This window comes from Pagrus pagrus (assembly GCF_965226575.1).
Source record: "Pagrus pagrus genome assembly, chromosome: 2".
In the NCBI taxonomy this organism is placed as follows: Eukaryota; Metazoa; Chordata; class Actinopteri; order Spariformes; family Sparidae; genus Pagrus; species Pagrus pagrus.
In genome coordinates, this window is record NC_140186.1 from 11,253,759 (window position 1) to 11,277,727 (window position 23,969).

The 23,969-nt window shown below is 42.0% G+C and overlaps 1 protein-coding gene across 1 annotated transcript in view; it reads right to left on the bottom strand.

The window, feature by feature from the left end:
• Nucleotides 1-4,542: 4,542 nt before the first annotated feature.
• hhip (hedgehog interacting protein) overlaps nucleotides 4,543-23,969 on the bottom strand; it is a 34,599-nt gene continuing 15,172 nt past the window's right edge. The window contains exons 5-13 of the mRNA XM_084366581.1: nucleotides 21,161-21,312; nucleotides 19,661-19,834; nucleotides 19,395-19,538; nucleotides 19,009-19,127; nucleotides 17,636-17,759; nucleotides 16,685-16,830; nucleotides 15,465-15,546; nucleotides 6,526-6,674; nucleotides 4,543-6,368 (exon numbers count right to left, since the gene is read on the bottom strand). Of these exons, the coding sequence (XP_084222707.1) occupies nucleotides 6,172-6,368; nucleotides 6,526-6,674; nucleotides 15,465-15,546; nucleotides 16,685-16,830; nucleotides 17,636-17,759; nucleotides 19,009-19,127; nucleotides 19,395-19,538; nucleotides 19,661-19,834; nucleotides 21,161-21,312 (1,287 nt within the window). The 3' untranslated portion in view covers nucleotides 4,543-6,171. The remainder of the gene's footprint in view (nucleotides 6,369-6,525; nucleotides 6,675-15,464; nucleotides 15,547-16,684; nucleotides 16,831-17,635; nucleotides 17,760-19,008; nucleotides 19,128-19,394; nucleotides 19,539-19,660; nucleotides 19,835-21,160; nucleotides 21,313-23,969) is intronic.

The window sequence follows — 23,969 nt, forward strand, 5'->3', positions numbered from 1 at the left end:
ACGCCTGTCACGGTAAACTGCTACGATCATGTTGTTTGGGGAACGGTGATATATGTAATTTTTGGAGACACTGGCAACTGACCTATTCTGTCATTTTGGTATAATGATGTGTTGGAAAAACGACTTATTTGTATGTGTAGTTAGAGAAAGCAGTTGACAACATGATGGTCTGCATTTTAACGTCACTTTGTTCTATCAGCTTTATTAAAGGGACCAGTCCTTTTAGTGCAAATGGAAATTTGTTTATATGCAAACCTTGAAAATGCTAATAAGCAATTAGATCATTAAAGCACATTTCTCACAGCAACTCCAGACCTTTCAAGTTTCCATGTACGGCTGGTTAGAATAATATATGTTTTTTCCACTGCATAAGTCGTCATACTGTACCTGCACTGGCACTGTGTTATGTTTTGCCTCCACGTGCACACTGTAGTTTGTACTTATAAAACTCACAGTCACGAGGGAACCTAAATATTCACTTAATGCTTATTTTTAGAGAATGCTGGTGAGTTTACAGTCCTCTCCTACACACAGTGCTGAACCCGGACAGGACTGCCATGAAAAAAAAAGGGTGCGGATACTGGTGGCTACAACATCAAGTCAGCAAAATGTAGTGAAAATGTAAAACACCTCATGATAGCCACGTTTAAAGTAAAAGGAGTCCTTAAAGAAAATCTGTGTTTCATAACTTGGGTCTGATTTTTATGATTTTATGATCCTAATTGTAATGACTGTTTGCACTAACAACTTAATTACTGAGAAAATATGTTTGTTTGTTTTTATTTAAAGAAAGAGAGTAGTACAAACCTGCGTGCGTAGATGAGAAGTTAGCTATGACTCCCATGATGGATTTAGGTAAATGTAGAAAACTGAAGTATCTGTCACTTACAGTATTCTGTGCAGATATTTGACTTCACCGACATCACTGATACTCTGTAGATGGGTACCAATGATGTTTTGGACAGTTTTAGTCACTCGCTGCAGATGTTTCCTGTCCTGGGCCAAGTTTCTATTGCAACAGAATTTAGCTTTATTAAGTTTCGTCAGGAAGTAGAGCCTTTTCTGTGTTTGTTTTTTTAATTTAATTATAAAAAAATAATGTGATGTGAGATGACGATAATAGGTTGTCTGTGCTGCTGATTCCCAGGAGCTTAAAATGTTTATGCGACTGACGATGATGTTGTCATCCACATACTTCACAATAGAGCTCTCTTAATGTCAGGGAGTGCAGTCATGAGTGTACAGTGTGAACAGGAGGGGGCTGAGCACACAGCCCTGGGGGGCTTAGTTTTGCACTAAAGTAGAGGAGGTGTGACTGCCAATCCCAGCAGTCTGGGGTCTGTTTGTGAGTAGGTCCAATATCCAATTGCAGAGTGTTGTACTCAAGCCCAGAGAGTGAAGTTTCCCAATCAGCTTCATGGATTATATTGTATTGAATGCTGAGCTGAAGTCAACAAACAGCCCCTGATGTAGCTGTTTTTATCGTCAAGGTGTGTGAAGACTGAGCGGGGGGCAGTGGATATGGCATCCTCTGTGGATCTGTTGGTTCTGAATGCATACTGGTGAGGCAAGGGTCCAGGCTGCCAAGTATGTTATCTTTGACGTGTTGGAGAACCAGTTTCTCAGGATAGAGTTGAGTGCCACGGGGCGATAGTCGTTAAGACAAGACATGGCAGAGACTTCTTACGTACATGGAAGGATGGTGTCTGTCTTGAAGCTGGTTTAAACAGTCTCCTGTGAGAGTGAGATGTTAAAAATGTCAGTAATAACGTCACTTGTAAAAAATGTTCGCATGTAGAAATGTGAAATTTTGATTCCACATTTCACAAAGGCACATTTTCGTAAGGGTCAGTCATTGTATAAACCCTCCAATCACGTATGTCACAACCTATATCTTACAATAAGCCATCAACATAAACAGTTGGCACTGCAGTCAATAATTAAAACATTGATGTGAGCATCAGACATCATTTCTAAAGCACGAGGCGGTGATAGCCCCACAGGACATAATAAATTACCACAGAATAGAAACACAAGTAAATGCAGCATAATGAATTGTTCACTTTCTTCTGGATGAGGAGAAAAGGAATGACGTATTTCTTAATCACGGGGCTATTGTTTCTTCCTGTTTTGTCCTGTCTCCTCCTGTTACCCTATAAGTATTGCTTGTGCTGACTCTTTCACTCATGTATACAATATTATAGCATGCACTTCCAGCCATCTCAGTCCTACAAATATTTGGTATACAGGCTCCTCATGTTTATTCAAAGTACTGGGTTACACTGTTTGGGAAAGATAGCCAGACAAGGGCCCTTTGGGAAGGAAAAAGAAAACTATTCCAAATGAAAAGTAATGATTCATGCCACAGATAGTGTATAAACTCAAATATACGCTGGACCTCGCAGCACTATTGGACAGTTCCACTTTATGCAATTTTGATTGGATCCGAGCAGTGCATAGACAACTTAGTATTGCATTACTCTAAATATGGCAGTGTGTGCACTTGTGTGTATGTGTGAGTGAGACCAGAGTGAGGTGGGTGGTCTCCACTCACTATCATTATACAACACAAAGCTTCATTGGTATTTTGAGAAGGAAATTAATATTGCCATCAGCAGTGGCTCTTGCGTGTGTGCCTCCATGCATGGACGTGTTTGTGTACTTCCGAAAAACAGAGTGGAGAATTTCCACTTCAAATGAGGAATTTTCAGGCTGAACTTTGGCATTGCTCAAAGTGACGCTGCGTGACGACATAGCAGCCATCTCCGCTCTCTCCTCACCGTCAACTCTGCGGGCAGCTTTTCCATTCGAGCAGGAGTGAAGGGAAAACCCTGGGCCTCTAGCCACATTGGCCCAAGTTTAACTTAAACATTTTCTCAACATCCTTCTCTTTACTCTTTTTACCTGGCCAGAGGTCAAACCATCGGTGGAAATGTTGCAGCTGACTTACCAGAAATGAGACAATTCCCAGCATGGGGCCCTTACCAGAGACAAGGTTCTAATACATTTAATTGCCATTGGATTAAAAAAATAATAATGTTGTTACTAAAATCTTGTAGTAGAGAAATGTAAGTATCTTTTCTGTCTTTTTGCAATTTCTATACTGTCATTCTAATAGTGAGAATATGCAGTAGGAACAGACAAAACACATGTAGAGAAAGAGATGTGTCCAACAACTGAACCTGGCTGGAAAAATTTAACATTTAGATTTTATTGGAGGCGTCTCAAAAGAGTAGTTTGACATTTTGGGAAATATACTTCAACGGCTTTCTTGCAGAGACTTAGAGGAGGGGACCAACACCACTCTCACATCTGTATGACAAGTATGAAGCTACAGATAGAAGCCAGTTCACAAATTAATAGGTTATATTACATAGTGTACTATTATTTGTAAAATAAAAAGGGTGTTTATGAGCCAGAAGAGCATCCCCCATTTAGTCTTCATGCTAAACTAACTGTCTGCTGGCTGAACAGTAGCCTCATGTTTAACAGAAGCATAGAGGAATGGTATCAATCTCTGCGAGAAATAGTGAAGTATTCCTTTATGGACTTATTTTTATTGTTGACTTTAAAGTCGAGTTCATTCTTCACCTTGAAAACAGCAACTGAGAAAACGATCTCACCATTTGCTGTTCTGGTGTTTAGATCATATCGTGTGATCTTCCTCAGTAGACGTACCTCCTCCAGCCAACGATCGCCAACATGAACAGGTGCATTTCCACGACAACTGGGAAACCTGATACGCTAACAGAAATTTCTCTTTCCAATAATAACAATTAATCCGGTACTTATAGTACACTGAAAACCTCCAAACTTCATTAGGTGATCTAAAGTGTTTTCATATATTACTGACTACCAAAAACAAAAGGGAAACAAATAGTTCAGACATGCTATAAATTTTAATAGACATATTGATATTTCTGTAGAGAAACAAAGTTATCCCTAGTTTTATTTACAATACAGGAATAAAAAAAAATTGTCACATACAGTACAATGGTAAAAACAACATAGAGAACTTAAATAATTATTTTATTTGTGTAACTACTTAAATAATGAAAATGGTTATTCTATTCACACCACGCCGTCTCAGCAGCTACAATGCAACTTTCACATTAAGTGCTAAAAAAAAATTATAATTTTCCATTTTACAGCATGAATTCCATTTTGACCAGGTAGAGTTGATTTATTTCAGCAAACACAAGCGAGGCGGGAGATGAACAACAACTACATCTTTACGGACACTGGACTTCAATCAACCATGATACGTGGAGACGTGTTTTTTCAAAATAAAAGTTGGGGAGAGAGCAAAACTGCAACCGTTTGCTTTTGAAACTGTTCAGCACAATGACTGATGGTTCTGTCAAGACTCAATTTATTTGAGGAAAATTTAAATGGGAAAAGATGTAATGAGGAATTCTCAAGAAGGTATTAGTTTCAGAGAATATGGTCATGCTTGTATGTGAGCTGCATCTGTCTGTCTGGCATCTGAAAAGACAAAATACATTAATGCGACTCCAGACATTCCCGGTCTGTGTTTGGCTGTTTTCCGACTACATGTAGGAGTCAGATGCTTATTAGAGTGTAACACTCAATCTTATCTCCATTAGACAGATCTTTAGGTTAATCTTAAGTCTGCTCTCCACAGATAAGATCTGCCTCTGACTGTGAACTGCTTCCACAGTGACTTGGTGGCCTGACGGGGATCTTTGATCATCTCACAACAGAGACACATTTCTGACAGTCGTAATGAAACCACATGTCAGGGGGGAAAAGAATTAGAAGGACTGCTCCGAATTACTCTATGCAGGCACAGGCATGCATTACTTTTATGCACCTCGCGTCTTTCTTAACAGAGGAAAAAGCTGCATATATATAAGTACAAGAACATGAAATGACATGAACTGACAAGCTTAGTGTAAAACTGCTTTCTATAAACACCATTCTCTCCCATATATTATTACGCTTAAAAAAATAAACCCTCCTCTATGATAACAATAGTATGCTATAGTTTTTTTTGTTTTTTGCAATGCTAAGTAGTACTTAGGTAAGCTCTATTGGAAATATACATCACCGCTTCGCAATCTCTTCCCTTTGTAGTTTTTGAGTTCAGGTTCAGTGTGTGACGCAATGAAAGGAGTTTGTTAGACCATACCTGTGGTAGCGTGGTATGTACTGTATGTGTGAGTGTGAAACTACTCTCATTGCGATTTTTTTAAAGACAAATTCATTTTGAATAATAAAGTGAATGAAACAAAAAATGAATACAGTGCATGGGAGCCGATAACTCCGTTCAGATTGTATGAAAAACTGGCTTTGAATGTTCTCACTCGGTCGTTCTGTTGTCGATCCATTCTGTACATTGGTAGCAAGTGAGTGTTGCAAAACAAAGTATACATACCGTATACTGTTATAGTTTTTTTATGACAATGTGCCCACAAACTAAATACAACATCATAAGTGAGACGACATCTCTCTTGTATTAGTGCCTTTAGAATAGAATAGCACAAAGCACTGCAGGCTCTATGTGACTCTCATTGACTTCTCAGCTTTTGATAACCGAGGCAGAGGTGCAGAGTGTTCCTTCAAAGTCTGTGTGTAGACAATTATTTAGCTGGATCTTGAGCCACTCCACTCTTTACAATTTTGAATCCTTAAAGAACCCCTGTACGATCAATTGTCTCCGCTGAGATGCCTCAAACTCCATTTTTGAGGGGTCTTGAGTAAGGCGACAGATGGCCCCTGAAAAGATCCAAAGTCTTGAGTTAATATGGTCTGTTCCTGTGGAGTTCCTGTTCCTGCGGAGTGTGCGAGTCTTTTTTCTGAACTTCAGAGAAAATGTCTTAGTGGAACTTCCATAACTTGGCCATGCTTGTCAATCATCTCGCTGCTGTCTGCAGGTCAGTGAACACGGCTTGGATGCCAGGCCTGGTGCTCAAGAGCAAGTAGCTTATAGGCGAAAGAGGAAGAGTTTGTTGATGAGGATGATAAGCAGTCTGACGGGATCCTGTGTGTGTATTGTACGTGTGTGTGTATGTATGTACATGCCTGCGTGGGTGTGAGGGAGATTAAGAGGCCATATTAAGGACACCTCGTTAGAGTCTGCTGGTGGTGGTAGGTAGATTTGTGTCAACTTGAGGATGACAGCGGGGAGCAGCCCCCCTCTGCGCACCCCTATACGATATAGCTGGTCAGGTCCAGGAGGTACGAGGTCATGTCAATGATGTGGTCCAGTATGCCGTCTTTCTCCTGGTCGTTGGGCATACCCCCCTCGCTCTTCTCACACTGGGCCCCAGAGTAGCCGTTCTTACACAGGCACTTGTTGGGCTCCATACACACTCCTCCGTTGCGGCAGGCTGGTTCACATTTGGCTGCAGAGGAGAGGAGAGAGAAAAAAAATGATGTCAAAAGTAGTAACAAGAAAAGACAGGACACAGGAGATCAAATACGTTTTTGATGACATTTCTGGAAAGGAAAAACACATTTTGTCCAGGTGATAATACTGAAAATCTTCTAAACGTCACTCACCAACTCGGCAGAGGGGTCCCTCCCAGCCGGGGCTGCAGCAGCACTTGCCAGTAGGAGTGCAGTGTCCGTTCTTACAGTGTCTGGAACAAGCTGTCATCAGCAGCTCCGGAGGCTCCACCTGACGCTGGCACTCCTTAGGGGCATGAGGCCTGCAACAGATGTCAGAAAGAGGGAAAGTCAATATGTGGGGGACACAAGCATCACATGGCATGCTAGCAAATAACAGAAAGTCAGGCTAAGCATTTACTTATGTGAATGTTCGCCTCGTGTCATCCAAAGTCACACCCCAAGTTCGGAAAAACATTTTGAAAATATCAGTTTTAGAACTTTGTTTGACAGTTTCATTGACATGATTTTAAATACTGGCAGTAACACACAAAATAGTTGGGATATAATTAATGTAAATAAATCTGGAGGTGGTTATCTGTTGTAAAATATGTCTATGGTCATAGGGTTAAAGGTGTAATATGTAGAACAAGGTCAGACTTTGAAGGTAGTACCAAAAACATAGGGGGCAGCATATCTTCAGAGCACCTGACAACTGCTGCTCTTCACTAGCTATGCCGGGCTGTAGCTAGCTATCGTTAGCTAATTATGGCACAGTTAGCCATGGAGCCAGTGGCCCTAGAGTTTGGACGGGGACCTCAGATCACAGGGGGAGTCACCATGGGGGACGGGGCCCAGCTCAACTGGATTTGGCCGCCTGATGTGAGAGTGATCATCACGGCTGGACACCGGATTGGACCGAACACAGCCCCTGAGGCCGTTGAGGGTCAGTTTGAAAACAGGCTATATCTATATCTTACAAATTGCTCCTTTAAGTCGTGCCCTCGTTGTTTTAAATTGTGTTACATATTGAGCTAACATCCAATAATAATGACAGAGTAATACAAGTTGGACCCTGTGTCATGCCACTCCTTGCTGTTTTGAATCTTAAAGAACAATCACCTCTCTCTTTTATGAGCAACCGATGATAATAACAACTGTACGGAAATAGTTATAGATGTAAACAAGGTCGCATTGGTTATGTAAAGGTGTGTAGTTATACTGCAAATCAATGTTTGGATGATTTCATGCCACGAGACTAGATTTGTTTAACTTCTACCTACTTTCCAGAGTTTTGGCGTGTTACACTGCACAGCTAATCAGCTCTGTATTTGTTCTGTGTCTCAGCTGCTGTGCCAAGTGGAGAAATTAGCAGGGTTGGTCCGCAGGTTGTTTGATTGGAAAAGAAATGGATGTGTTCCTTCATCTGTCTGTGTTTAGGCACACTACGTTAAATGTTTAGAAGTTGGAGCCCTTTGAGTGAGAAGTCACACCCACCAACACACATCAGCTGCTGCGTGCCAGATCAAAGTTTCCACTAGGTTTCGTGCAAAAATCCATTCATAACTTTTAAAAAATATCGTGCTCACAGGCAAACAGAAAGAAAGGACAGGGCAAAAACAAAACACTTGTCCAACTCTTATTGGCCAAGGTACACGGTAATACTATACTATGATTTGTGGATGTACTGTATGACACAAACACTTCATTTTGATTTACCATGATAGCTGAAGCCATTTGTTTAGTGGAAAACAAGAAGTATCAACAAATCTGCCCTCAGATGTTGTGTCTATGATGTCGACCGGTGATTTTTCTTTGGCATTTTTCTGTATATTGTCGATTCAAAGCGGGTCCACTTTGAATCTACTCTCTAAGATGGATTTTACTGCATGGCAGAGACAATTACTGCGTCAAGTGTGGCGCCTTTATTGTTTTGATTTATGTTTTTCCTTAAATTCTCCACACTTGAAGAGCAAAACAACATTAAGGGTTAACACGGGGCTCCCGCAGATACAAACACGATTTGGAAAAATGCAGACACACACAAACACAAACATCTCCACACCATATGCGTGAAGTCTGAACACCACAGAAACATATTGTGAGCGTTCCATATTAAGACAAACATCCAGACACGCACATCAGCAAATGGGCTGAAACAGAATTATTTCATATCACGCTCAACAAATCTGGAAATAATACAGCGAGTGCGTAATCAAGTTCAAATGTGAAGCGTCTGTTAGCGTCTGTTGCCCACTGGCCCACACACACACTAATACACATTTGTCTGTGTGTGCTTTTGTGAAAGAGAGAGAGAGAGAAAGGGAGAAATGTAGATGTGTAAACAGAGAGGTAAAAAGCTACTGAGACAACACTATTTGCTGGACACTGAAGGCCACGCACACGCACACTTTAACACGCAGGCACGTTAAGTGGACCCCTGTGGACTGACGCTGGTATGAGCGCTGAGAGGATCGAGTAGTGAGGTCAGAGTGTGTGTATGTTCTGCTCGGTCCATGAGAGAACAGGCCTCATCAATCATGACTGGAGAGCAAATGGTCAAACAGCAGTACAAACCAAAACTAGATGGAGTTCAGGACCTTTAAAGCCCCCCCTCCAGTCAGTGTTTCTTCCTGTCTAATGGTCGACCGTCCTCCTCGAACAGAGAATGGGGGCGTGGTTAACAGCCATACGTAGTTATTACCATCGCAACCACACTGACGTTCTAGCAAGATCGATATCACTGACGATAGCATTGACATTAGCGTCGCTGTCAACAGAAGTTCTTCTTGTGTATTGAGGAGCTACAGAGTTTATTCATGGTCAAACTGTAACTGTACATTTACAACCACTAGTCACCTTCTCTGCCAAACACCGATCTGCTCTCAACACAGTCACATAGCTATCTCTTCTTCTCTTGCTCGACCACTCACACACTACGCACTGCCCTGTTTCTTAAAGGAGCCACGCTGCTTTTATAGCCCCTATCGAAGGAGGACGTATGACTCCCAGATTCTACTGTAGTTATATAACATTATTCCCTATGAGCAACAGCTGGAATAAGTTATTATTTGTTAGTGTGGCACATCAACATTGCCAGGAAAAATATGAAATATGAAATATAAAAAGGTTGCTACCCTCAGGGGTCGGATTTACTAATCGATTAAACGTTTTTATTATAACTTTATTCATTTAAACATTATGTATTGACATAATTTGCATTGAAATGTCACGCCAAATGTTACTTTATAAAAGACAAGCGACCGTTACTAACAGGCTAACTGTCTAGTCTAAGATGTAATATACGCAATATTTTGCAATTATTCTGCAAAATTTGGATTGATTTTGATTGTTATCTGAGTGTTTTCTTACTTTTAGATTAGTCGATGAATCTCAAATTAAACTTCGGTTTAACTGACAGGGAAATGACTCTTTAGGAAGATCACTGCTGTGCATTTCCTCGTACAACTGTTGCTATGAGGAAACGTTGAGTCTCACCTGTTCCGACCTTCACTTGTCAGGTAGCTATTACATTTTGTTGACTGTACAGGACTGAGTGTGTGGGAAGATACGCGAGTAAAAATCTGCCAGTTAGTGGATAAATGACTGCAACTACAATGTTGTGTGAAGATAATTGTATTTATTTGACTGTGCGAGTGTTTACTCAGCAGTGTGAAAAATGTGTTGCAAATGTTCTGACAGACACACTGACTGATGGCAGTGTGCAGTGACAATACTGTGACTGTGTGTGTGTGCGCGCGCGTTAAAGTTGCTTTAAATTTGGAGGATGGAGGGCAGGGGGGGTTGATTCCCATGCTCCCATCAGCACCCAACTCCAGACTCCATCCGCACTGGCTTTTGTTGTCGCAGGCTGCATGTAGTTAAAAAAGAGCGAAGGAGGGAAGCAAACAGAAAGAGAGGGAGAGAGAGAAAGAGTAAGAGTCCCTGGAGGATTGGGGGGGGGTCTGTAGCTAACACTGTTAATAGCAGGCAGGGGTCAGCAGCGCTACTAAACAGTCTGTACGACTGCCAGGGTGGCTGTGAAAACAGCACCTGCTGGTAGCGCCACTTGACAAAGGCAGCTGGGTCAACAGCCACTGTGGGAATTTATCAACTTTGGGAGGGGTGGTGTATGTGTGAGAGCGAGTGAGCGAGTGGGAGAAGGGCGACAGTGCTCACACATGAGGTGGTTACATGGAGAGAGAGAGAGAGATGATGATGATGATGATGATGACAACGAAAATCAGAACGCATAAAACACAGATCGGGTCATAAATAAAATGAAAATGGAGTGGAAAGAGAGCAAGATGTGCTCGCTGCTGCAAAGATAATGCAGAGAAGAAGCCAGATGAATGCAGGTTAAGACTGTGGTTTTGTGTCCTTACACCAGGGGAAGCTGAACATTAACATATCTTAACACTGACATCCATTCAGGTCTGCGCCATCAGAGCCGTGTGGATGCTCTGCCTCAGATTTGTTCCTGATCTGTTTGATTATTATGTTTGCCAGTGTGTGTGTGTGTGTGTGTGTGTGTGTGTGTGTGTGTGTGTGTGTTTAGCTTGTTGGCTCGCAGGGCCTGTTTGATTGACACGAGGTATATGTGAGAAAAGGGCTGTGGAGTGGTGTACATTGTGCGCCCTAACAATGGCTTAATCAAACGGCCCAGTGTGGTCTCTTTTGCTGTTTTGTCATCCGACTCCATTGTTTGGGGGCTTCTTTTGTAGCTTCATTCCTTGTTTTAATTGTGCAAGAAATTTACTGTGTATTGTAGGAGCCAGGGCTATTCAGTGCGACTGGCAAGCAGCTTTGTCAAGGGGAGGACCATAGCAGAGATGTAGGAAGATTTAGGAGGGATAGGAAAATAAAGAAAAGGCTTCTTTTTGCAGCGTGCTGGGAGCTAGCGTACACCACACGCTCACACAGGCTCACAGATGTGCATGTTCGCGTGTACCCACCACCCACACAGTTTATATCTGTACATACAAAACACAGAGAGGCACACATAAGGATAAATATATCCACAAACGAGCACCCGCAGTCTCCCTCCCCTGTACATGCAGTGATTTGTGACTTCCATGGCTAATGCAGTTCATAAAGGAGGTCCCAGGACCCTATTTGAAGTTCACTGTGTCTTTTTAAGGTCTCTGCTCGCTGTAATTCAATCAGTCCAGCCTGCAGCTGACAAAACCTGAACGTGTGAAAAGTCCTCCGGAGTATTGCTTTCCCTTCTCCTCTGTGCAGGAACGGAGGCAAATTGCATTTTACACCAGAAATCAGCAGGAGGTCTGGCTCTATATGTTTCAATTAAGCTGTTGCCAGTGGCAAACTTTAAGAGCGAGGTCGATTCTGTCCAAGTTCATGGTTGGAGCACAACATGTCCCTATTGAATTATGATATAATAAACATGTAAATTTACAGTACAACTCCCATGGCGTATTGTATATACACAGAGGGGCTGAAACAAATCCCTGTCTTGTGCTGTATCGTAATATCTTTGTTTGTTAGTATGTTTCATTTCTCAAAAAGAAAAGGGGTCTGTCTAGTATTATTTGTTCCTGGCACAAATATAATGCTCTCTCTGTGTAAATAATTATGTTATCAAATGCAGACTCAGTGGGACTGAGAAGTAGCCAAACTTGCCCATGAATACCTGCCTACAGTATATATGTGCATAGTAAAGCCCAGCAAAATGAAATTTCACTCAGTGAAAGGGCTGCAGCTTTGATTTGATTGTTGTCGAGCAAAATAAAACACAAAAACTTCATTATTATAGTTTGCCTCGATCAGATGTGACATTATGTACATTTTTAATCATTTAAAATCATATTTATATAAGATGTAATAAAAAAAGTCGATTTTTTAAAATAATTCCTAAATCAATTCTTTGATTCCTGAATCAGTAACAATTGCTTAGTCCCTTAGCTCATTGCTAACATATAATCAGAATTACCATTAACATGCTAAGAAAATTAGCATAGCGTTCGTAATTATTATATCCTAACAAGTGATCCATTTTACTTGACATGCTGAACATGAAACGTCATGTGTGCTCATGCTTGCAGGCTTATACAGTATTTCACACTGACCAACTACAGCAACCTCAAAAGGGTTAAAACTCATATTCAAAAATCTCAATGGATTTAAAAATACAGCTACTAGTAGGTAAGTAGGAAGAGACATTGCATGCCACGAGAGGGCGGCACAAATACAGTTTATATATTCGCATATTCTATGTTATTTATTATTCTTAAAGCACTAGCTTAATGAGAAGAAATGTAAATGTAGCAGTTCACTTCATCTTCATCAGTTCACTTTTATATGCAGTATAGCAATGATGCTGCTGCAATAAAAGACTGACTGATGTGTGACTTGTTTTTGGAAATATGACTCAAGATATACAGTCTGTAGAAGTATGTGATTAAACTTTTTCCTATGGCCTAGTGTCAAAATAAACAAACACAAATCACAATAAGTCCTAAAATTGATTTGCAATACTTAAGAATCAGCACCCATGTTTCACGATATCATATCATCCTGGCCCTAATTTATATGCGTCTAGTTTCTTTTTTAGCTTGTTTCAAAAAGGACCCAAGTTTATTTAGTGGCATCTATCGGTGAGATCACAGATTGCAACCTGTGCTTGGTTTGTCCGTTCTGGGCTACTGTAGAAACATGGCGGGCTCAAGAGGACCTGCTCCCCCTACAAACATAAAATGCTCATTTTAAGGTAACAAAAACACAAAAATGCTTAGTTTCAGGTAATTATAATCTAGAATGTCAACATAATCATTAATATTATATTCCATTTCTGCCAATAGATCCCCCCAAATCCTACACACTGCACCTTTAACACCTTTTTTTAAGTCTTACGTAAGGTAGTTTGAATTACGAGACAAATAAACTTGTCTTTTCTTGCTTTTGTTAAAATCTAAGTGCATTGATGCCCATTCTTATGATGTACAGTTCTCCACTTAAAGGATTTCAACTGGAGACAGATAGTGTATATGATTGAAAGTATTTCTATCTGGCTGCTATACCACAAACAAGCCATGCCGTTCCCTATGTCTGTCCGTCTCTCTCACTCACATACACCCTCACACCACACACATTCAGCATGTTTCAAAATGCATGGTGGCCTATTTATTATTGGAGGGGTACTCCAACTGACAAACAAATACCTAGAAATGAAGTCATCTGGCCAGGACATGTTTACACAAACACTGCTGAGGGATTTTATGGCTGATGTTTCCCTGTAAGCCTTCACCGCTCTCCCTAACAGTTCCTCTTTTCCCCCCTCTATGTTCCCAAACACACAGTTGATCAAAACACAGCAAGTAGATGCTATACTGGACCACAGAAACCACCATACTCTAAAACAAACCTCTAAATGTGAGGGCTTTAGGGTCCAGATGTCTTTGCAGTATGGAAAAGAAAAAAAGGGGGGGGGCGGGGGACCACCGGACTTGATAACGCGTTGAGGTCAGACACGTTAGCTACCCCATTTACTCCCCCCGTCACCCCCTCTCCATCCTCCCTGAAACAAGATCATAATAACGAAGGCAGAGTGTATTAGGAGTCTGGACTCCAACACCACAGGGTCCACGCAGACTAAACAAGTCCACTTGACGGTGGAAAGAATTGTTCTTTGGGAGAAATGCATCCAGCGGCCACGCCAGAAAACATAAATAAGGAGCAAGCCACCAGGGCCCCTTTGAAACATCTGTGTTGTAATTAATTGCACTAATGCCTGGGTGGCACTGTCGTCACCCAGGAATAATCAGCTGCGGATATGTTTCTATTGCGATTCTGAGGCATGCAAATTCTCTCTGTCTGCCTCTCTTACTTTATCTGCCTCTCTTAATCAAATCTGACTTTGCCTAAAGAAATATTATTCGTTTGGGACTTTTCCTGTGCGTTCAGTTCGTTTACGGTTGGACACGATACACTTACGGACCTGAGCAGATGGGCCTAACCCTGCAGGATCTCAGTCTCTCGACTTCCTGCACAAGTCCTGATAAGACGATAGGTAAAAACACGGTGCGGTTCAGCTTGAGACTCAATATGCAATTGGTTTGAATTACAAAGTCTGCTTATGTTTGCAGTTATTTCCTAACTGCCAGCGTGATACATCAGACGCAAATGCTTACACATCTGTATCATCCGTATCATGAGGGATGCTTTCATGCCCTGTCTGCATATTTTCTCGTCTCGAGTGACAAATGTTTATCGCATGTACTCGGCTTTGCGGGAACAGTTTATAGATCCGTCCTGATCGGAACAATTTCTGATACTGTGTTGCATATGGTAGGGATTAAGAGACAGTGACACGCACACACATTTGAATTATGAAGTCGTACTCACGCGCATGTTCCCAACACATTCCAGTTGTTTAACATCAACTAATTAAGCATCAGACTGCACGGAAATGGACTGGACGGAACCGCTCACAGTGAAGTTCATGTGAATGATGAATAAAATGTGCGCGGGGTTGTATGCACAAACACGTGTGCTTAAAAAAGTATGTAGAGGTTTCTGAGCATGACAACAGGTGCCTTTGTGTTTTCCTTGCTCTCAGCAGAATAATCCCTGCTGTCAAATGCTCTGAGAATAACCAGCAGGCAACAACACAGCCAGCTAGTCAGTGCCGCTGTTAGCAATACTTTACACTAACATTTTGAAATGCAGTGATTATTCTCCAGTTACTGCTCTGCATTTGTTTTGGCCAAGGCAGGCGGTCATGATGTGACATGATGTGAAGTTCTATTCGCTGTGATAATTGTTAATTGTGTGTGTAGGGGACGTGTATGAGTGTCGAAGATTTGAGGAGGAAAATGAGCGAGAAAAGACGTCACTGCAGTGAAATGTGGTTAACTATAGATCCGTGGTTTCATGAGTCGGTTGCTGGATCTTGTTTGATATACTCTATGTGGAAAAACAAAAACCAGCATGCAATTAGGGATTGTGGGCTTGTTTGTCCCGTTAGATGGCATGTAAAAGTACAGAGGGATCACTTGCTTATTGAACCGAGACCTGACTGTATGCCACCCAAGTCTACAAACATATGACGGCTAAAAAGAGGCTCAGTGAAAAAGAAATGTGCTTCATATTTGTACCTTTTGGGGTCTACCAGCTTGTAGAGTTTTCCACTGTGTGACTGCGCCATGCTTTTACTGCTTGCCAGGATGTAGACCTCACCTGCAAAAGAGGAACAGTCAGATGAAATTGGCCATCTACACTATTTGCATGACATACTTTATATATGCAGCAAAAGTCCCAATGCTTCGCAAAAATAAGAAGAGGAGACAAGCAGACAAGAGAGGATGAGAGGAGAAGACACGAGGAGATGAAGACAATGAGTGTAGCTAAAGCTTCTGCATTGCCGCACTTGCCAAAGGACTTTAAGAAAGAGTTTAACGGGACAATTGGATACTCATGACTGGGAACCAGGCGGATAATTTAATGAGGAACAAGCCCGCAAGAAAATTCCATAAGGGGACAAATTGTAAACATGTGTCTGTGGGGCCCATAGTTTGGGACACAAGCCCACCCCCCTCTATGATTCTTGCACCACTTGCAAATCATGATCAAATGCAGGAATCTTTAAATACCTCGTCAAATAATAACTCCAAGACCTGGCAAGAGCCGTGATCAAACATTTCTGATGCGATCGCGTCCTCGTTTTAATCAGAAACACCAGAGCTGACAGCTAATAATTCCGAGAGTCTGGTGGGGGTCCAACTGGTAAAAATGTTCTGTATCATATTAGTCTGCTCACCTCAGCTCACCCTCCCCTTATCTTTACGCTGCAGTCCCCCAGGTAAACAGTAACACATCTCCCCACTCATGCAAAACATCGCCTAGTAGGTGGCCCAATACATAGCTCATAAGTGGGTCTTTGGAGTATCATTGCTATCTTATGGAAATGACAATTAATCCAGGAGGAAGCACGCACTATTTAATATCCTGTTGGGAGTGAGCCATGGAGGTAGAGTAAGTGGGGTATTACTTGCCCTGTAGTTTAGAGTTTTACTTCTTGTTGGCTGGGTGTTGCAATATTCCCAGATTTTCAGTCGTGTTTTTATTCATTACCATGTGTGCACGCAAAAAATTAAGTTTTCCATAGTTTTGACATCCGTCATTTGAAATCAACAAGCATTTATGCGTTCATGTAAAACCCTAAAGTGATTTCAGAAAGATATGAAGACGTGTGAAACATAGCTGTCATTCATGCGGATATAGAGAGGAAGAACAAAACAAAGGGAGGGAGAAAAGAAAGCTAGATTGAATGGCAGCAGAACAGTGTTGGTTTCTTATCATTCATTGCTCTACTAACCCAGTTCATCCTCTCCAAAACCCAAGATGTGCCCCACAAGCATAGAGCCACAGGAGCCAGCTGAGCCAAGACACAGAGCTTTCTCCTGCCACTGTTCACCACTTCCTGATGTTGACAATGTAGATTTCTGGAGGATCCGCAGGTTGCTGAGACAAACATAGCACACAGAGTAGGTCAGTTACTACAGTCATGTAGACTTTTACGATACTGCGCATAATAAAAAACAATGCAACTCATTTGCAGCCGTTGAGATCTGGAAACAGCTTTTACTCCTAGTAATATAGTTCAATGACCCATCTTCCTTTTCCACCCAGCGTCTCACATGGTGTCATTTAAGACCTCGGCTTTTAGTTTCAAAACAAACATCATGCCGGAGCCTTCACTTAGCCACAACAGTGTGCCCTCAAATTGTAATGAGGCACAGAATTAACCGACCACACATTGTTTTAAACACAGTGCCAACTCCTGATAGTGTACTCCCCCCCCGCTATTTACTTCCTTTGTTTACTCAAGCGTCAGTGTTTGACATCAGCAAAGTGGGATAAATTACAAACCAAAGAAAAGTGTGTGTGAACAGTACAGGGCAGGATGTCTAATCTCAGTTTACACTGAATGGGCCGTGCTGTAGTGGTGACAGTAACATGAAACTTGTTTTCCCCCATGTGGAAGGAACTTTGTGTTTACTTTGGCACATAACGCAAGGTGCATCATGTGCCAATGCAAGGGACAGATTGTCAGTGTGAGAATAGACAAAGAGTTATGTTGATCCACATCAGACTGAAGATGTTTCTGCCAGCTCATCCATCAACAGGGTAAAGCCACTACATAGTCCTTCAAATAAGAATGTCTGTCATCGAGTCTGCAGGGAGTCGATCGAGATCTCAACATGTGGCAGCTTCATTTTTCAGTTTGATTGAGATCAGAAGTCTTCAAGTCCTTTGTCATGCTTACCCATTTTTATCTCCAAACACATAACTGCCATAAAGTCTTCTAGACTGGCAGCCTCTGTAGATGAAGCCCCCCACGGGTGGTGCTCCTCCACTGGTCTGCAGGTCATACACAGAGGGCTCATTTTCTATGGAGGAGAGAGGAGGCAAAGGTCTGATTTAGGCACCGCTGCCTGCATGCATCACCGGTAAACAATCAGTCAGCATTCACAAATTCAATCTGCATCCTTCAGTGGTTATAATCTATTGAGTTATTCAATGAATTGTTACAATTCATGCTTGGAATAAGTGCTATTTTGTTTGGGCTGAAAGACGAACCATGCTTGCTTAATTCTGTCTGTTAGATATAATAGTAATGTGGTTCCTTCTAGGGAAACCCGCTTCCATGAGAAAAAAGAGCAAAGGGTGAATCCTGATTTAAGTTGGACAGCAATATATTGGAATTTCCTTCGGCAGCCACTTCAGACTTTAATGTGTCTTTATCAAAACTGGAAGAGAATGTATTAATCTTTTATTCATAAGTGTGGTGTTGAGGCAACATGGCATGTTTTCTGGATTACAGTTGTCTTGGCAAAGGGAAATATGAATGGAGGTTTGCTGCCTTTAAAAATTTATGATCCGAGACCTGGTGTGCTCATTTCCAAGCTGCAATCACTTTAGAGGTTGGCTGAAGTGGCTAAATCAGGCACCTAGCCAGGTGAGAGCTGGTCTGTGACAAGAACTGGCACTTTGAATTGGAGTGAGAGATACAAGGTTGAAGGATTAATTTGTGCTGCCAAAGCATCACCAGTCCAATGCAGTTTGGAACAATTCAGTCATTTGTTTTGTTGTGAACAGAAGAAAGCTGAGCATTGTCAAGGTGCTGCTGTTATTGATTATTTTCTCGATGTGAGAAGAACTAGGCTCCTCTCTGCTTGTTTTCAGCTATGTCGAACCATCATCTCGACGGTTATTGTTGGTGACAGCTTTAAATCTTACTTGTGGAAACAACTTCACATTCACTTGGCAAATCTACACTCCACAAGGGATGAATCTTTGTAGACCACATCATTTTTACATTTAACCTTCACTGTCTCTCCACTCACCCTAGTGTGTTTTCTGAACTCGTTGCCAAAACACCGTGCTCTTACAAAATGAAAGACATTCGTAAAAACAGATGTAATTTTCAGCAGAATAAATATGAAAGGTTATCCAAGAGGTTAAGGTATTTTCATGTCTTTCTCCAGACGTAATGCCATCTAACAAAACTCGGGCAAAGGTTGCGCTTAGTTGTTTTTATCGAGGGCTCTATTAACATTGCAAAATGATGAACTCCAAAGTTCAAAAAGGTAAATATCCTGAACATCTTTGGAAATTCTCATGGAAATTGTAGCTCACCGTAATCTTTCCCCTTCGTAATCTCCAGTATTCTTCCTGCTGATGCATTTTTGCCACTGGCATCTGTACAGAGGATCAGGAAACTCCCATTGTCCATCTGAAGCCGATCCACTGCACACCTAAAGTTAGAAAAACCAGATGAGTTCAGGAGAAACAGAAATAATGTCTTGACCCAAACCAACTACAAGGTGGTAAACTGGTATAAGAACAGTAAGAATTTCTTAAACTCTTAAACAGCAGTAATAAAACAGCACATGTGAAAAATTGCATCATTTCTTGACTGAACAAAAAAACTTTGAATCAGCCGAGTTTTGAGCAGGGGACCTCTCTTGCCAGGAACATCTCTTAAGTTCTTCAGTATGATTCTCATCTAGTGTTTCACTCACCTGCCTGGGTCATGTAATCCATGGGCAAAGATTTCAGGTGGCTGGTTGGTGCTGTTGAAGTAAGGGTTGTTCCGCGGTATGGAATAAGGTGATGTGCAGCAGTCCGTGTCCACATCTACCCTCAGGACAGACCCTGTGAAATCACTGCATTCAAACACACAAACAAAATACACCTTCACGATGGTAGGAGCTAGGAAAGGATTCAATCTTGGGACACACATGCCAGCACTCGATCATTTGTACTATTCTAGGACCTCGGATCTCACCTTAGTCCATCCATCTCCTCCATATCATCCAGGGTGATCATGCCGTCCCCCAGGATGATGTGCAACAGACCGTCGGGGCTAAAGAGAAGCTGACCGCCAAGGTGCTTCCTGTGCAGCTCTGCCACTTCCATCAGGACCCTCACAGTCCGGGTGTCCACCTGGTTTGGGTTTTTTCTAAAGAGAAACATAACATTTTTATACCTACATGCTTCCCTGGAGTCTCATATATATATATTTAAAACTCCACATTGTATTAGGGTCTTGGTGGTGGTGGTGATTTATTTTGAAACATGCTGCGTAAGACATGATTTTGTAAATGAGTGCGCACTCTGATTGTGTCCAATTACTTGGGAGAATAATTGCGTTGGTGGCCGAAATGATACAAAGACATGGATAAGAGACGCTGAAAGTTGACAAGCCAAACAAAATTCAACATTGAATGACCTTAAATTGTTTGCTGTCTGGAGACATTTAGTCAAAATCTAATGCATTGTCTCATTCAGGCGAAGACAGTGGGTGGAGATGAAACACAGACTTCAAAATGTTGCACAATTTCTAGTGCAAAGTGAAGATTTGGCTTCACAGTATCAGCAACAAATATTTCATGATGTGCTATTTTGGGTAGTCCTGCAATTTTTAAAAAGCAGCTTGCCAGAGAAAAAAAAAAATGACTCTCTTACACAACCATCAAATACTTTAACCGTCATTTCTCTATTGGACCCTCAAATTAAGGACTATACGCCGCAGTCACCAAGACTGCACGCCAAGACTATAATTAAGATTAGATCATTAAGTCAAACATACAACTGTGATTATGCAAATTAAAATGTAACACTTAAACGCAGTCGTGAGAGAAGATCGTTGTCTTAATCACAGGTGTGTGATTAAGAATGTTGCAAATGAACGCCCAATCATATATTCAGCAAAACACAGCAGGCATTAGGTGGGACGTTTGACCTACTTTCTAAATCCCCATGAGACAGAAATACTTAATTTTTTAATTGCACCTTTAGAAAAATTACCCTGTGCGCCCTTGAAGCTTTCGTACTTACCGTGGTTGCAATGGTGTCTGACAAAAATGTGTCGAATCAGTATTGTTAGCCACTTTTATCCTCCAGTGTTTGGTGATCAGGACTCTTTCATAACATTCATAACAACATAATAGGTTTCAATTTTGTGCTTTTCTAACACTTACTAGCTTACCATTTTTACAAATCTTCATCATCGTGAAATAAACTGAGAGCGTGTACTGACAAGCAGATTGTGGGAATATTCATCAACTGTTGTATATCACCTTTTTCAGTCTTCATGCCTTGAAATATTTAAGGTTAAATAGGCCGATGGAAAATGCATGTTCAGGTTATATTGATCCTCATTTGGTGACGGATGAGTCGGTTTAATATTGTGTGTAGACTGTGAGGCAGCTCAGGTTTTCGGTTTCCTTTCAGACACTGAATGACCCATATTTAAGGTAGATTTGGCACACACTTCTCCCATTACCTCGAAACGGTGTATTCAACCACACGGAGAATGTGGTCGTGTGGTCCGATGGCCCAGCGCTCTTGGTTGGTGGTGTAGGAGACGTAGAGCTTGCCATTCTTCTTGTAATTGGGGTGGAATGCCAGGCTTAGCAGGCCCCTTTCATCTCCACCCTGCAGTCAGATGAGAAACACAAAAGATCCAGGAGTTAATTATGTCCCTCCTTGGCTTCTGCTCGGCTGTGTGGGGTTGGAATCACCCCCCTCGGCCATCTTCATCATCACCAAGACCACGACATGCAACCCCTGCAACCCATCACTCCCCCCCCAGCTCCTTTAATTCTTCAACCTCTCTAATCCCCTTTTTTATTTATCCATCACATTCCCTTTCACACCCCTGCTATTCTCCCATTCTCTCTTTTTCTACCCTCGCCTGTTTCACTTCACACCTTCACCAACCTCCTTGAATATACCATTACCAACCATTATAAAGCATTTGACTCTGGGTAGAGCTGCACCTCCTCTACAACCCCCCGCCTTCGCCCAGTCTTCTCTGCAGCCTGGTTATGTGCGCTCGTCCACAGGGTCGGGGGGCCCCTGTGACGCCCAGGCCCTCCCGGTGGCCTCCATTGTGCAGTGATTTGTGTGTGTAATCTATGGGGGATATCCGTGAATGCTACGCTGAGTGGCTGAAAGAATTTATTAGCTCACTCACAGTTCATAGAGAGCACAAAAGTGCAGAGTGCTTCAGTCCTTGCTTTTTGCTCCCCGTCCTCCCGCTCCTTCCCGGTTTACAAAGTCCATGCAAAATTCGAGGCTTGGGGGGGGATGGGGTGGGGGGGGGGCAGAGAGCTGCCAACTCCCACTGTCTTGGCAACATGTTTAGAAAACATCCAAATTGCTTGTGTAATATGTAAACCTTTGTCTCACCCCGGAGGCAGCTACATCAGTTGTCACTACCCTGGTGGTCCTCCCATCATAGTTAGCTGTAATAATCAGCTACAGTGTTTCATTCCCCAGGCAAGGCAAGCCAGGTCGGCCTTTTTTTTTTTTTTTATGTTGTACTCTCCCTCACTATTTCTCCTTGACAAAAGAATGAACAGAATGCTAGGCTTAGGTGTGAAGAATGTTTATAAAGTGGTCCCTGTGTGATTGTATCCCTCTGAAACAGCTTGATTCTTTTGTCTTTCACTGAGAAATAAAAAAACAAAAAATGGCAAAAGTGAGCATCATGCAGAGACGTTGTCCTACTCATGGCAAACAAGCAAGTATTTTGTCTACAGTTAACACAGCTGTCTCATTCTTAAGATATTGCTACACAAAATAGTACAAGAAAATAGGAATTCAGGAGGAAATATATGTCTTGGTTTGGACATAAGTGGCAGGCTCTGGATAGGTGTAATCTTTGTCAGGGCCAAGGAACACACATCATAAATTGGTGTACTGGATCCCGTAGTTCTGTTTGGACGGCATTAGACCCGGCCCAGTCAAACACAGCAGTGACACAGGCCACATGCGAATGCAAAAGAGATGACTCTTTGCAAAGGAATGTACTTGGAGTACCACTGAGCAACAACAGAGACCCACATGATAAGCCACAAGGGTTCAATCAATCTGAATATAAAGTGAAATGTTGTGAAAGTTGACAAATAAATCTCCACCCAAAAAGGCAGAGTTCCTCCGCAAAAAAATTTATGAGCACTACTAAATGTCAGATCATTGAAGTCAAATAAAAAAGGAGTTATGTGGGAGTGGATGCAGCACACTGTACAGCTGGATGTTAGTCGGACCAGAGGTGAATGCACTTTTGCCAAAGAATGTCAAAAAGTTGCATCTTGGGGAAGGAAATTCTTGACCTCACCTTGAAAAAGCTGGATCCATATGTTGGACCCAGGGATGCGTTGAACCGCATCCCGAAAATAAACTCACCATAGGGAGCGGGTCAAAGACCACAAATCCAAAGAGGTCTAGATCCGGAGCCAAAGGGGGACCACCAAGATACACAGTGGTTAAATGGGCTGAAATATTAGCTCCCTTGCTAATGACTAGCTCCTTCAGCAGCAGGCGAACAGCAGTGCTGGCACCAGAGCCATAAGAAACAAACACTGCATTAGAAAGCCTTTCACTGCAGAGCCAATCCAAGGAGACAACTTGATTAAAAGAAGACAGAGTGCCAACCTGTGGCTCCTGGGCATTGATCACGGTAAAACTGCTGCCAGAGCTGCAGTAGGTAAGATACTCTTGGCACGGCTCAAAAACTAATATACTGTACAAACAAGCTCATTTAGAGGACGTACAAACTGTGGGTTTCACATATTGTCAGCTGCAAAGGGAATTTTCAGGTGGTTTGGGTTTTTACATCGTGGGTTTAAAAGCTATACTTAGACTGAGGAATTTTGCTCTGCCTTGTGTCATAGTAGTGTTGTACTGTAGTACTCGAGATCGGCATTCGACAGAATTTTTACTCTCAGACACAGAGGACTCTTTTATTTCAAGACGAGTCGAGACCACAAATGTGGGGACGTTACTAGACACCAACTCCAAGACAGTGAACACAGGAGACAGGAGAAGAAGCTGTGGCTGTCTGGGAGGAGATGTCAGCCAAATCTTCTGTTATGAAATTTGGCTACCTAAACCACGAGGATGTTCATCTGCAAAACAGCGTTGAAAAAAGAAAACGCACAGCGGCATTTGAATTCTTCAACGTAACGCTTACTGAGATGACTGGGACGACATCGAACTATAACGGGACCTTGCAAAGGAAGCATAAAGAAAGGTAAGCTTAAGTGAAGCTAGCTAGGTCTTGCCTCGGTCTCGACACCCTGTGGTCT